Genomic DNA, 14,703 nt, shown 5'->3' on the forward strand with positions numbered 1-14,703 from the left:
CATTTTTATGGCTTTATTTCACCCATAAAAAGTCGTATCATTCTAATTTTCACAATTCTCGGCCCATAAAGGCAGTACTCTCTTAAAAATAACTGCAATGAACATCTGCATCCAGGCAAGATGGAGTAAAATAATCATATTGCTCCATCTCCCACTGTAAAACTGAAAACCATAAAAATTACGTCAATTAAGTTTTCAGGCTCTGGACACAAGACAATATAAGACTGCTCTCCCGGAAAGAAACTGAGCCCTACAACTGCACCAGTTCCCCACCTAGTGACAGTTTCCAGGCTGCAATATGAGGAAGAGAACCCAAATACAGCCCAACTCACTCTCTGAGATGAGGAGATATGGGATCCAAGTTTAGGGAAGTCCAAATTTACAGGGCAAAAGTACCCAAGAAGAAAGAAGCTATACAAAATAGAGTTCTGGAAGGGTACAGAAGGGTCCCTCTGAGATTTAAGTATTGATCTGTTCAAGCATGAAAAATATTACCCAAGGCCAGGTAAAAACACCAGAAAACAATTCCCTATAAAGAGTACACAAGCCAGGGAATAGTTCAAGTTCTCACCAGCAAGCATGAAAAAAAAATCTCATAATAGACTAGGTACGAGAAGGAATTCTCAAAAGCCTTACCAGGCTAATTTACTAGGCTAAATTAATATTAAAGGCTGCTTTTTAAAAGTCCTACCAAAATTTAAAACAAGCCTCAAAAAGAGCCACTGGATTACAACTACACAATAGCGAGCCAGAACAAAATTCAACATCTAGTTTAAGGAATAAAAATCCAGAAAGCAACAATGTGAAACCCACAATGTTCATCTAACAATAAAACATTACTATATATTCAAAGAAGCAGAAAAATATATCACAGAATCAGGAGAAAAACTAATCAATACAAATAGTTTCAGAAATGACAGTGATAAAATAATTACTGGCCAGGCGTGGTGGCTCACGCCTGTGATCCCAGCACTTTGGGAGGCTGAGGCAGGCGAATCATGAGGTCAGGAGATCAAGATCATCCTGGCCAACATGATGAAACCCTGTCTCTACTAAAAATACAAAAATTAGCTGGGTGTGGTGGCGTGTGCCTGTAATCCCAGCTACTCGGGAGGCTGAGGCAGGAAAATTGCTTGAACCAGGGAGTCAGAGGTTGCAGCAAGCCGAGATGGTGCCACTGCACTCCAGCCTGGTGACAGAGTGAGATTCCCTCTCAAAAAGAAGAATTATTAATAGCAGCAACAACGGTGGTTATAATGTATACTCCATATATACAAGATGGATGAAAACAAGCATGAAGTCAGAAACGGAAGACAGTTTAAAAAATCCATAAAGAATGTCTAGAGAAAAAAAACACACACACAATAGCTGAGACAGGGTAACACCAACAACTATATTTAAGAATAGCTCTTGGCTGAGTGTGGTGGCTGATACCTATAATGCTAGCACTTTGGGAGGCCAAGGCGGGAGGATCACTTGAGCCCAGAAGTTTGAGACCAGTCTTGGCAACATAGTGAGACCTTATCTCTACAAAAAATTTAAAAATTAGCCAGGCATGGTGGCGTGAGCCTGTAGTCTCAACTACTTGGGAAGCTGAGATGGGAGGATCTGCTTGAGCCCAGGAGGTCAAGGCTGAAGTGAGTCATGATCGTGCCACTGCACTCCAGCCTGGGCGATGGAGTGAGACCCTGTCTCGAGACAGAGAGAAAGAGAGGGAAAGAGGGAAAAAAAACAGCTATCAGCAAAACATATGTCATTATGTATGTTATTCTGCCTCAACTGGAAATTAACCATGGAAGCATAATGACTAGAACAACAACTATACTCATCTGGCAGTAAGTAACTACACAGGGACTTCTTGGCACAGCTGAGGGCCAAGGGTAGCTGCACAAGTTAATGAACATAGCTACATGGCAGGAACATGTTCATGTATGGATAATATCTAACACCACTAACTTATCCAAAATCTGTCATTAAAAGCTTTTTTAAGCAACAAAAACAGCCAAAATGTCAGTGTAACAAATAACCGTCTTAACAAATAGTCCACTGCAGTGGTTTCAGGTTAATAAGTGTAATAATAATAATCTATCATAATAAATGCCTTCCATGAACCAATTTACTTAAGTTATTCTATGTAAAGGTATTTTGGTTCTTTCCACTATAATCTTTTAGTGGCTCCACAGGAGTTCCAAAATAAAAATCATACTCTCTGTCATGGTTTACAAAGCCAACTCTGCTTTCATCCCTTCCAAATTCATCACTCACACACATTCTGATCCAATCATATGTAATTAATATTTAATCCATGCTCTCTAAACTTTTATGTTTTTACACACATCACGTCTTTGTTTATACATTTTTTTTTTTTCCTGCCTGGAATTCTTTCTGTCCGAAAAACTTTTCCCAAATCTTTTGCCTAGCTAATTCCTTCCCATCTGTGAAGACCCAGATCTGGCATCATTTAGTGACAAGCTCACAGACAGACAAAGCCCTTGGCTTCCACAGCAGCTTGCACATTCTTTTATCACCATACCTTTTCATTTACCAAGCTGACGTATGCTTGCATGTCTAGCTGTCTACACAACTGCAAACTCATCAACAGCATATTTTTCCTCTTTGATTCGTCAGTACCTTGCAAAGTACCTGGCATGAACCAGGGACCCATCAGATGATAATGAAACAATAATACTTAACATTTACAAACCACGTAACATACTAAGAAAACAAAACATATAAAACAGCCTAAAAGCTGATAGCTAACAGCTAGGCCATGGTATCCCCTACTGAAAATTAACAATTTTCATAAAACATAAAAAATAGTCCAGGCACGGTGGCTCACGCCTGTAATCCCAGCACTTTGGGAGGCCGAGGCGGGTGAATCACAAGGTCAGGAGTTCCAGACCAGCCTGACCAACATGGCGAAACCCCTTCTCTACTAAAAATACAAAAATTATCTAGATGTGGTGGCGTGCGCCTGTAATCCCAGCTACTCAGGAGGCTGAGGCAGGAGAACTGCTTGAACCCAGAGGGCCGGAGGTTGCAGTGGGCCAAAATCATGCCACTGCACTCCAGCCTGGGTGACAGAGTGAGACTCCATCTCAAATAATAATAATAATAATAAATAATAATGATACAGGGCCACTCCATTATAGTGAAACAAGACAAAAACACAACCTCTGTAACCATGTCTGAATACAAAACATGGCACTATGCAATCACACACACTCCAAACAAAACACACACACAAAAAAACACATCCTCCCTCTTCCAGTGACCAGGACAATACTTTTTTACTAATTAGGACCCTCCCTTTGTTTGTCTCACCTCCTAGATAAAAACTAAAATACCCACTCTTCAAATTGCCCCTGCTAATTAACAGCATCCAATCCAGAATATAGCCTTATCCCCCTTAAGCCCTACCGAAAATCACCAGAATGGGCCCCAAACATATCACAAGTCCCTTCCTACTCCCTCTGACAAGCCCCAGCTTTTCCTCATAATGTGTATTTTTCCTTTTTTCATAATCTAATAAACCTCTGTTTGACCAAAAGTGTTCCAGGTAGTCTTTGGTTGCTAGGCATCAATAATGGTAGACACTGTGTTAAGCGCTTAACACGCTCAACAAAGTTAGAACTATTACTTGACGTAAGATCCACAATTAGCTAGGGTTGGAAGCCAGGGTGACAAGGCCATGATTCTAAACACTGCACTGCACCAAAATTACCAGAAAGGAGAAGCAGCCAGACTGCACTAAAACACACTGCCCTTCAATTCCCTTTATTACCTTAGCTATACATGCGGTGGCTCACGCCTGTAATCCTAGCACTTCAGGAGGCCAAGGCAGGTGGATCACTTGAGGTCAGGAGTTTGAGATCAGCCTGGCCAAAATGGAGAAATCCTATCTCTACTAAAAATACAAAAATTAGCTGGGGATGGTGGCAGGTGCCTATAATCCCAGCTACTTGGGAGGCTGAGGCATGAGAATCACTTTAACCCGGGGCAGAGGTTACAGTGAGCTGAGATCACACCCTTGCACTCCAGCCTGGACAAAAGAGCAAAACTCCATATAAAAAAAAAAAAAAAAAACAAAAGAAAAAAATCAGTAATCCATTAAACACCAAAAGCAAACACAAAAGCAGAAAGCAGAAAAGAAAATCAAGAGACAGCATGAGGTCTGGCACTTTTTAGTTCTCATTTAAGTTCTCTATCCCACTCCCTATCTCCAAAACAAGTACTAATTCTCTTCAGAGAAATTTAGCTTTCCTAAGTCGGTTTTACCTTTAAAATCTACAGATTTGGGAAAATACTATATATCTCAGCTACAACAAAATTTAAAAAGTCATACTTTTTCTGAACACTAAATTCATAAACTTCTGGCCTAATGCTTCCTCCATATTATCATGATATGCCAATTACACCATCATGGACCCATGTGCAACTCACTATAATGGAGCACCGTTCCCTTTCGCATTAAACACACCTTAAACTTACCAAAATCACAACTGGACTGTAACAAGGTTTCCAAGTTGTACAGTTGTTGCCTAATTTTAAAAATGTAAGGTGAGAGTTAATTTTAGAACACTTTAAAGCATGTAACAATTACATGGACAATGTTTCCAAATTTATTACACAGCTTCAATACCTCTTTTATTTGGCGATGATGATTAATACCAAAGGATCAGCTTCAGGTAATGAAAACTTTAAGAAAAGATAAAACACATCTTTGCCTGACCTTCCAAAATGATCTATTAAAGACTGCATATATCTCAAAAATTATTTCAAATACCATAGACTTCACCATCAGCAAGATACTGTTTATATCTTTAAGTTTACGGCCAGGCGTGGTGGCTCTCGCCTGTAATCCCAGCACTTTGGGAGGCCGAGGCGGGCGGATTACGAGGTCAGGAGATCGTGACCATCCTGGCAAACATGGTGAAACCCCGTCTCTACTAAAAATACAAAACAATTAGCCCGGCATGGTGGTGGACGCCTGTAGTCCCAGCTACTCGGGAGGCTGAGGCAGGAGAATGGCATGAACCCAAGAGCTGGAGCTTGTAGTAAGCGGAGATCGCACCACTGCACTCCAGCCTGGGTGACAGAGCAACACTCGGTCTCAAAAAAAAAAAAGAAGTTTAAGATGGGGTGCAGTGGCTCCCGCCTGTAATCCTAGCACTTTGGGAGGCCAAGGCAGGTGGATCACCTGAGGTCAGGAATTCAAGACCAGCCTGGCCAGCATGGTGAGACCCCATCTCTACTAAATATACACAAAAATTAGGCGGGCGTGGTGGTGGGCCCCTGTAATCCCAGCTACTCGGGAAGCTGAGGCAAAGAAGCGCTTAAACTCGGGAGGCAGAAGTTGCAGTGAGCCAAGATCGCCCCACTGCACTCCAGCCTGGATGACAGTGCAAGACACCCTCTCAAAAAAAAAAAAAAAGAAGTTTAAGATACATAAAACATTCTAGATTAACAGTTACATAATACAATTTTAAACTGTATCATACAGTTATACAATAGAAGTTCAAAAAAGGAATAATGTAGACTAAAGTATCAGGGAAAGCTGTTATTTATGATGTTCCATCTTAATTCCTGATAGTAATTTCTTGCTATTCTTCCTCGTTGATTTCAAACTCTTTAAAAATTAACCCATATTTATAACCTATGTCCTAGATAAAGACTCACTCATTCTGTAATGTTCAGGATTACAGAGGATCACTCACCGAGCCTGTTCTATCAATAAAACGTATGACATGGCGTAGATACAGTTAAGTCTCTTCAAAAGGTTTCATGGGATGATGGTGGGAGAATTCCTCCCACTGCTCCATTTTCCTTTAAATGTATCACATATAGATTTTTACTGTGTTTTGGAATAATTAGCTTTCAATAACTGACTCCTGTTTAAAATTACCTAAAATCTGAATATGAATTGTCTTAAATGATAATGAAGAACTTTAATTTTTATTAATTGAGATGATTTTTTTTTGAGACAGAGTCTTGCTGTGTCACCCAGGCTGGAGTACAGTGGGCAATCTCGAATCACTGCAACCTCCGCCTCCTGGGTTCAAGCAGTTCTCCTGCCTCAGCCTCCTGAGTAGCTGGGATTACAGGCGCGTGCCATCACGCCTGGCTAATTTTTGTATTTTTAGTAGAGAACGGGTTTCACCATGTTGGTCAGGCTGGTCTCAAACTCCCGACCTCGTGGTCTGCCCGCCTCAGCCTCCCAAAGTGCTGGGATTACAAGCATAAGCCACCGCGCCTGGCCGTCCTCATCGTTTTTAAAAAGCACGTATTTTTAAGAAATTCCTACTGAAGTATTTACGGGTGAAATGACATGATGCCTAGGATTTCCTTACAAATACTTAGGCCAAAAGAAGAGGAGACAAGACAGATGAAGGAAATGTAATAAAAAGTTGTTGTTTACTGCAACTGAAGGAGGGTATATGGATGTTCATTATATTATTATTTTGTGTATGCTTAAAATTTTTCATTAAAAAAATTTTAAATGTTGTCCAAATAAAGAATTAATATTTCTATTACACAGTCTAAACAATTTATTTGGAAAGACCATACTCTAAAGATCACTGAAAGACTATGGCTATCGTATAAAAAAATATTTTAATTTTCTTCTAAAAATTATAGTTCAAAGCCTTAAATATTTGTCAATACATGATGTCAAATGCAAAGAATAAAGATTCTGAAAATAAAACACAACTCATTAAAACCATTACTCGTTAGGCATTGCTGTTTGATTATTGTTACTGGTAAGATAATCAAGTGAGCAACCAGCACAATTCCCCTGGTCTTTTGTAATATCAGTATTAGAAGCCACCCAACAATGTAATTTACAAAAGTGAACAACACCTACACTCACAGAAAGTTAAAACGAAGAAATACCTGAATAAATGAAAGAGTTCTCTAGATGAATTCACTAATGCTGTTTCAGTAACCCACTGAATGCCAAATATTTCCAAGGTATCTTCTTCAAAATTAGTTGGTAAAGGGTCAAGATTCAAAATCAATCTGAAATGAAAATTATGTTTTAATCTCATAAAAAGTATACTAAGTACCATAATACAACGGGTCTTTTCTTTACGTTATTTGAATCCATACTATACATGACATGTATAAAAAGTCAGAAAATGCCTTGGTACTTTACACATTCAACATTACAATAGCTAGACTCTATTAAAATGTCAATCTTCTATACTGATAAAATGTATGACTAAAGTGTAATGTAACTTAAGAGGAAAAATCAACAAGAATTCTAAAAAACATATTTCTGCCTGTCTTCACCAGTAGTCTTCAGTTGTAGAATTTCATCCTTTGAGGGGACATTTAATTTTTAAAACTGCTAACAGTTATTCTGAGCCATGTCTGGGGAACAGTATCCAACTAATGAAGTTGAGTATTCTATTTAAGGTCTCTAACAAGGTACAACTATAAAGTCAACAAAAATAGTTTCCTGACTGAAACTGCCTCAGCAGGTATTACCAAAATATTTCAAGAACAGCAGTTTTACTGTAATATATATGTACCCGTCCGAGGCAAAATAAGTCTATACACTTCTATACATGTAGGTAGGATTAGAAGGAACAGGGGCAATAAAAAAGGTTTGTCTTTCTTAAAAATTACTGGAAAGCTCTAGAATATTATCACACGCTTTAGAAGGAAATACTATTGCAAAAGGCTCAGATAGTTAGGAATTCATTTTAAGTAGAAGAAAAATTAGTGCCCAGCTCCCTACAGTAAGGGACTGTAGTTTTCCCTAATACCCCAAATACTTTAGATATGCCCTTACCAAGAAGCCAGCAGAACTGATAATCATTTGTACCCTTATGATATACTAAGCTGATTTATAAAACATGATTTGGTGAACACCAAAGTTTAATGGGCTGAAATAACTAACATTCCTAAAAATCTGGTGAATAATCAGATGAGGTAAAATGTCTCTGAGTTTTACCTACCGCTTAAGGGCTCCGCTGCAGAGGTAGGATTCTCCAGAAAAATGTTTTCCTCCTCCTCTGTTGTCAACAGCACAAGAAAAGTAAGGAGGTTTGCACCATTCCGTCCCCAGTTCCAGCTCTAAGCTGTCAGTCAGGAAAGTCGATGCAGCAAAACAGTTCTCCATTGTTTACTTCATGTTCTGAAACATTTGGGGTTCGTCGTATCATTAAGGGCTCCAAAGAGAAGGTGTGAAGAGATTCCTGTTGGGGGGGAGGGCCGAGAGAGTGGGGATTACTTCAGAAAGTTCCCAAGACGTCCGCCAGCAGGAAGGAAAAACAAAGGAACAAACCCAGAAGCCAAATTCCCAATTCCCCTCCGCCGCTCCGCCCATCAAGGCTGTCAGAACTTAAGACAAAATGCACAACCAACTGGCTGTGGCAGGGACTTCGAAATCCGCCCACTAAGTCGGACTCTGCAGCCCAGGACAAGGTGAAAAGCAAAGAAATGTCTGTAGGACATAGCGTCCCGGGCTTGCCTAGAACTGCGCCCTCCGCAACGTTTCTAAACCACTCTCCGCCCGTTTCCTAGCAGCAGGGTGGAGAACGCTCCCTCCCCGGCTCGGGGTGGAAACTAGGAAAGCAGTCCCTAGAGCCAACCCCGACCCTCCAAGGAGGAGGCGAGACCCACCAGGCCTACGCCCTGCAGCACTCGGGCGGAGAAGGCGAAGTGCCGGTATCCCGCGTACCCTGCTGCAGCAAGGACCTGGGGCGTCGGTTACCCGCGGTGCCTGTCGTACCTGCTCACACTTCCAGCTCCCGAAACCTGCCTCCTGTGACCCAGACCACCACCAGGAATCTCTGGGGTCTAAACAGCAAACAGGCGAAATTCCCGCCACCGCGCGCCCGCGCTCCGGAAAGGCGGGGCCACGGCGCAGCCCTCCCCCGGCTACCAATCGCCTCGCGATATCTGCGTTCGGAGATCCACGAATTCTCGCGAGAGTCCGTCAGCCCGGGACGAGGTACTGAGAAACTTTTTTTTTTTGTACCTTTAATTGGTGCGTTCGGCTGAAAGGCGGGGCCTGGTGAAAAAAAAAACAGAACTGCTGCTGAGGCGGAGGAGAGGATTTAAGGACTATGGGTTTATCCTCTGGCCCGACCAAAGGGAAGAGTTTTACTCCGGTGAGTGCGAAGTGAGTGCCTCGTTCACACCCACAGTCGCGCCGTCCCCTCTTCCCGCTCTGGAGCCAGCAACTCTTGTTAGAATGCAGATGCCTTTTGTCCATGGACTGTGAGGCAGGCAAGTGCAACAATGAATTTTCTCTAACTGACGGAACAAGTAGACAGAAAATTAGTATGGATATGGAAAACTTGGAAAGCACTATTAACCAACTTGACCTAATTGACGTTTATAGGTGACCAACCCAACAATAGCAGAATACACACTCCTGGCAAGTGCACATGAAACATTCACTAAGCGATACCATATTCCGAGCCATAAAACAAACGTCATCAACTTTAAAAGGATTTAAATCGTACAAAGTATATAGTCTGATCATAATGGCATTAAACTAGAAATAAAAAAATAGATACCTGAAATACTCTAAATATTTGGAAATTAGGAATCATACTTCTAACTAACCTATGAATCAGGAAAAATCACAGGAAAATTAGAAAATGCGTTGAATTACATTAAAATGAAAACATTAAAATTTGTAACAGTACCTGCTTACATTAAAAAGAACTCAATTCAATAAACTTTTGTCTTAAGTAACTAGAAAAAACCCCCAGCATATTGAAACCAAAGCAAGCAAAATGAATGAAATGATAAATAGTAGAAATAAATGGGATGAAATAAATGGAAGGAAATACATGCAAAAGTTGTTTTTCTAAAGGAGCAATATAATTGATAAACCCCCTACCCAAACTGATAAAGAAAATAAACAAATTATCAGTGTCAGGAATTAAAAAGGTTTCATCACTATGAAATTTAGTCATTAAAAGGACAAGGATATTAAAAGAACATTATGAACATTTTTATGCCAATAAGCATAGGTGAAATGGACAAATTCCTTAAAAGACACAAACTGTCAAAAATCAACAAAAGAAGAAAATTTGAATATCTCTATATTTATCATAGTACTCAGAATCTTTGGTTAAGCCTCCCTCCTTCTCCCTCTCTCTCTCTACACACACACACACACACACACCCACCCCACTTCTTACAAGAAACTCCAGGGCAGGGCAGGCACAGTGGCTTTGGGAGGCTGAGGTGGGTGGATCCCTTGAGACCAGGAGTTCCAGACCAGCCTGGGCAACATGGTGAAATCCTGTCCCTTGTCTCCACAAAAAAATACAAATATTAGCCGGGCATGATGGTGCTCATCTGTAGTCCCAACTACTTAGGGAGGCTGAGGTGATAGGATCACTTGAGCTGGAGAGGTCGAGGCTGCAGTGAACTGTGAGTCTGCCATTGTACTCCAGCCTGGACAACAGAGCAAGACCGTTTCTCAAAAGCAACAAAATAAACAAACAAAAACTCTCCAGGCCAAATGGCCTTACTATTAAATTCTCCCAAACATTTAAGGAAGGAGTAATACCAAGTCTATACTAACTCTTACAGAAATTAGGAGATTGGATGCTTGTTTTATGAGGCTAGCATCACACTGGTATCGAAACCTGACAAAGACAAAAGACAATTACAATCCAATATCACATGCAAACATAAAAGCAGAAATGTTAGCAAGCAAAATCCAGCAGTACATAAAAAGGATGACGTATGATGGCAAGGTGCAGTGGCTCACGCCTGTAATCCCAGCACTTTGGGAGGCCAAGGTGGGCAGATCACTTGAGGTCAGGAGTTCAAGACCAGCCTGGCCAACATGGTGAAACCTCATCTCTACTAAAAATACAAAAATTAGCCGGGTATGGCGCCGTGCGCCTGTAGTCCCAGCTACACAGGAGGCTGAGGCAGGAGAATCGCTGGAACCCAGCATGGGGAGGTTGCAGTGAGCCAAGATCGCGCCACTGTACTCCAGAGCAAGACTCCGTCTCAAAACAAACAAACAAAAAGGATGACATATGACAAGAAAATTAGATTCATGTTAGGAATGCAAGGTTATTCAAATTTCTACAAGTAATCAGTTCATTATATCAAGTCTATAAAAAGAAAAACTATGTCATCTCAATAGACACTAAAAGATCACTTGATAAATTCAACATCTATTCATGATAAAAACTCTCTGCCAACTAAGAATGGAAGAAAACTCCCTACCTTGTATGTGATATCTATGACAAACCTGCTATTAATATCATACTTAGTTATAAAAATGAATGTTCTTTTCCTAAGATTGAGAAAAAGGCAATGATGTCCACTTTTTCCACTTCTCTCAACATTTTACTGGAGGTAACTAGTCAATGCAATAAGGAAGACGAAGAAATAAATGTTATATAGATTGGATAAGAAGAAGTAAAACTGTCTTGATTTTCAGATGACATAATTATCCATATAGAAAATCCTAAAAAATCTCTACAAATATCTACAAAAACTATGAGTTTAGCAAGGTGGCAGGGTTCAGTGATATACGAAAATTAATTGTTTTTTATAGACATGAAAAGACAATTTGAAAATTAGAGTTTAGAAAACACCATTTAATGACATAAACAAGGTTTAAATTTAACAAAATATGCATCAGATTTTGTTTGCCAAGGATTCCAAAATATTGCTGAAAAAAATTCAAGAATATTCAAGTAAATAGAATGAGATAGCATAATCATAAATTGGAAGACTCAATATTGTTAAAAGTTCTCCTGAAATTTATCTATGGCTTCAAAGGACTGCCAATCAAAATCCTAATCCCAGAGAACTTTCTTTTGTAGAAATTGACAAATGCATTCCAAAATTGATATGGAAATGCAAAGGGCCTAGATTAACCAAAACAATTTTGAGTAAGAATAGTGTTGAAAGATTTCTGGTACCTGATTTCAGGACTTGCCATTAAGTTACAATAATCAAAACAGTATGATTTTGATCTAAGTGTAGACATAGCCAGTGGAAAAGAATAGAGACTCCAGTAACAGGCCCCCATACACATTTGATCAGCTTTTTGGCAAAGGTAATTGCATGGTGAAAGGATAGTCTTTTCAACAAATAGAGAACTATTGGATATTGATACACTTAAAAATGAACTTACTTCATATTATAAAATTTAACCCAGTAAGGATCATAGACCTACATGTAAAAGCTAAAACTCTAAAAACGTTTAGATATTCAGCTTGCTAGTAATCAAGAAAATGCCAGCAAAGAAAAGCAAGAAATAAGCCTAGTCCACAGGACAAAAATCAAGTGTGTGTGGTATGATATGATGTCTGTCATGAAATCCAAGAGATGTATTTTATGAAAGAATGGGTAAGCTATGTCAAATATTGCTGATAAGTGAAATAATAAAGGAAAACAGATTAATCATTGGTATTGGCAATAAATAGGTCATTACTAATGTTGATAAAAGCCATTTAAGTTGAGTAGTTGGGGAAAAACATCTGATAGGAGTGGGTCATATAGAAAATGGGAGGTGAATCAGCAAATATCAAAACTTTACCCAGGAATTTAATTGAAAATAAAGCATAAAAATAGGACAGAGGGACATATAGGGATCAAGAAATGGTATTTTCAAGATAAAAGATGTTAGAACACGTTTGTGAGACTATGGCAGTTATTAAATGGAAAGAAAAAAGATGCTGAACAGAAGGGGAATAATTGCAAGAATAAAGGCATTGAAAAGATGAGAGGGGATAGTATTCATTACACAGATGACATATCAACCTCTGATAGGATCGAGAAAAAATTTTTATCCTAATAGGAAGAGTAAAAAAAAAAAGTAAATCTTAAAAATACAGAATAAGATGGGTGGAGGTGGTGAACTACGTGTTGGAATGTTGAGTTGTTTTTGTTTTATTTCATCTATTTCTCTATGACACATCAACTGGAAGTGAGAAGAAAGAGTAGTTGTTAGAAATTAGAGAAGAGGTGCGATATTGTCATATTGGTGAATAGAAAAGTGTATTTACTAGGCAAAGATAATAAGAATGTCTGGAAGTGTTGAGTGATCATTTGAGATTTGTGACAAAAAATTAGAGTTCAGTCATCATGGCTTTGTCATTTTCTCCAGCACCATTCAGCTGCTTGGTAAAAGAGGGCAGGCCAGGTCAGGTACAGTGGCTCACGCCTGTAATTCCGACACTTTGGGAGGCCAAGGCAGGTGAATCACTTGAGGTCAGGAGTTCAAGACCAGTCTGGCCAACATGGTGAAACCCTGTCTCTTCTAAAAATACAAAAATTAGCCAGTTGTGGAGGCACACACCTGTAGTCCCAGCTACTCGGGAGGCTGAGGCAGAAGAATTGCTTGAACCCGGGAGGCAGAGGTTGCAGTGAGCCATTATTGTGCCACGGCACTCCAGACTGGGCGACAGAGCGAGACTCCATCTCAAAAATAAATAAATAAATAAATAAATAAATAAATAGAAAACCAACAACAAAAACAAAAAACAGGGAGGACATATGATAGAATTTGAATGTTGTATAATAAGTGAACCCATTCTAACTTGCTGCTTTTCAAAAAATATATCCACAAACCATCTATTTGATAATATATTCTTGTGTTTTCAGGTATCAGACTCAAAGTCAAACAATTTAATATGAATGTCATGTTTTGTAGGAGGGAAACTTTTCAAAAATTCAACTTAATATGATATACTCCACTGATTGAAAGGTCTCAGTTTCAGAAAGTTTATGATTTTAATTGAAATCTTATTTAAAGTTTAAGACTGTTCCTTCTTATCCCTGAAATGTAAATGAAGATCACCTTACCTCTTTATAGTAACTGCTCTTAAGTCTAGAATTGGATTCAACATTGTAGCAATATCTGACCAATATTAACTCCAATTCTAATGATCTGATCATTACAGTTGGACACTGTTGAGGATACACTGAGATAGCTCAACTTAGTTATGGCTTTTAGTTCTGTGCTGTGCTATTGAAAATATTAGGTTATCTCCATGAGCTATCTATTGTAAATGTTTATACAACCTACCATAAGCTGACTTTCTGTTGACCCACAGTATTTTAATGCACTAATTTTGTGCAACGGATAATGAACTCTTAACCTCTCAAGTGCTACTCCCTGGCACACATATTATGATTTAAACAACTACTTCAGTAGCAACAGAGAAATGTAGTTGGTTAAGAAGGAACAACTTTCCTATAAAAGGAAAAGGACTTTTCATACAACTGTTCAAGGCACTTAGTCATTAACAAGGGAATACACCACATAGAACTTTGAAAAAATCTACATACAAGAAAAACTCCATTATTGATCCTCATTCATTTTTCTATAGCTTTAGCATCTTTCCCTCCTGCATGTGCTCTTAATCCATTTTCTTTTACCTCCAGGAGCTTGATCCTTCAATTACCACTATTTCTTCAACCTTCAACCATTCCGTCTCTCCTGTCTTCTTTCCCAAGGCCTACTGTGATAGACATCTTCTAAGATTGCTCTCAGTAGTATCTGCCAGTACTCATGTCCTTGTGCAGTCTTCTCCCCTTGTGTGGGCCGAACCTAAAGACTTGCTTCTATTGAATAGAATAAAGCAAAAAGTGATGAGATATCACTTCCACAATTAGGTTACAAAAGACTGTGATTACATCTTGCTAGAACTCTCTCTCTCACTAACATTCTTCCCCTCTCAGCTTCTTGATTAGTTCACTTTG

General features: G+C 39.3%; 1 protein-coding gene and 1 long non-coding RNA gene across 5 annotated transcripts in view; one reads left to right on the forward strand and one right to left on the reverse strand.

The window, feature by feature from the left end:
• Positions 1–8,885, reverse strand: part of MMS22L (MMS22 like, DNA repair protein) — a 148,924-nt gene extending 140,039 nt beyond the window's left edge. For 3 of the 4 annotated variants that reach the window (XR_008526300.2, XM_054557898.2, XM_009242100.4), the window contains exons 1-4: positions 8,738–8,885; positions 7,962–8,201; positions 6,892–7,017; positions 4,492–4,541 (exon numbers count right to left, since the gene is read on the reverse strand). Coding sequence is in view for 3 of the 4 variants with exons in the window: in XM_054557898.2 (XP_054413873.1) it covers positions 4,492–4,541; positions 6,892–7,017; positions 7,962–8,125 (340 nt within the window). In the remaining variant the exon portion in view is untranslated. The remainder of the gene's footprint in view (positions 1–4,491; positions 4,542–6,891; positions 7,018–7,961; positions 8,202–8,737) is intronic. The other variant, XM_009242101.4, reaches the window with a different exon arrangement.
• A 71-nt stretch (positions 8,886–8,956) lies between these two features.
• LOC129060000 (uncharacterized) overlaps positions 8,957–14,703 on the forward strand; it is a 1,058,541-nt gene continuing 1,052,794 nt past the window's right edge. The window contains exon 1 of the long non-coding RNA XR_010140292.1: positions 8,957–9,119. This is a non-coding gene — a long non-coding RNA (uncharacterized LOC129060000). The remainder of the gene's footprint in view (positions 9,120–14,703) is intronic.

This window comes from Pongo abelii, chromosome 5, assembly GCF_028885655.2.
Source record: "Pongo abelii isolate AG06213 chromosome 5, NHGRI_mPonAbe1-v2.0_pri, whole genome shotgun sequence".
NCBI lineage: Eukaryota > Metazoa > Chordata > Mammalia > Primates > Hominidae > Pongo > Pongo abelii.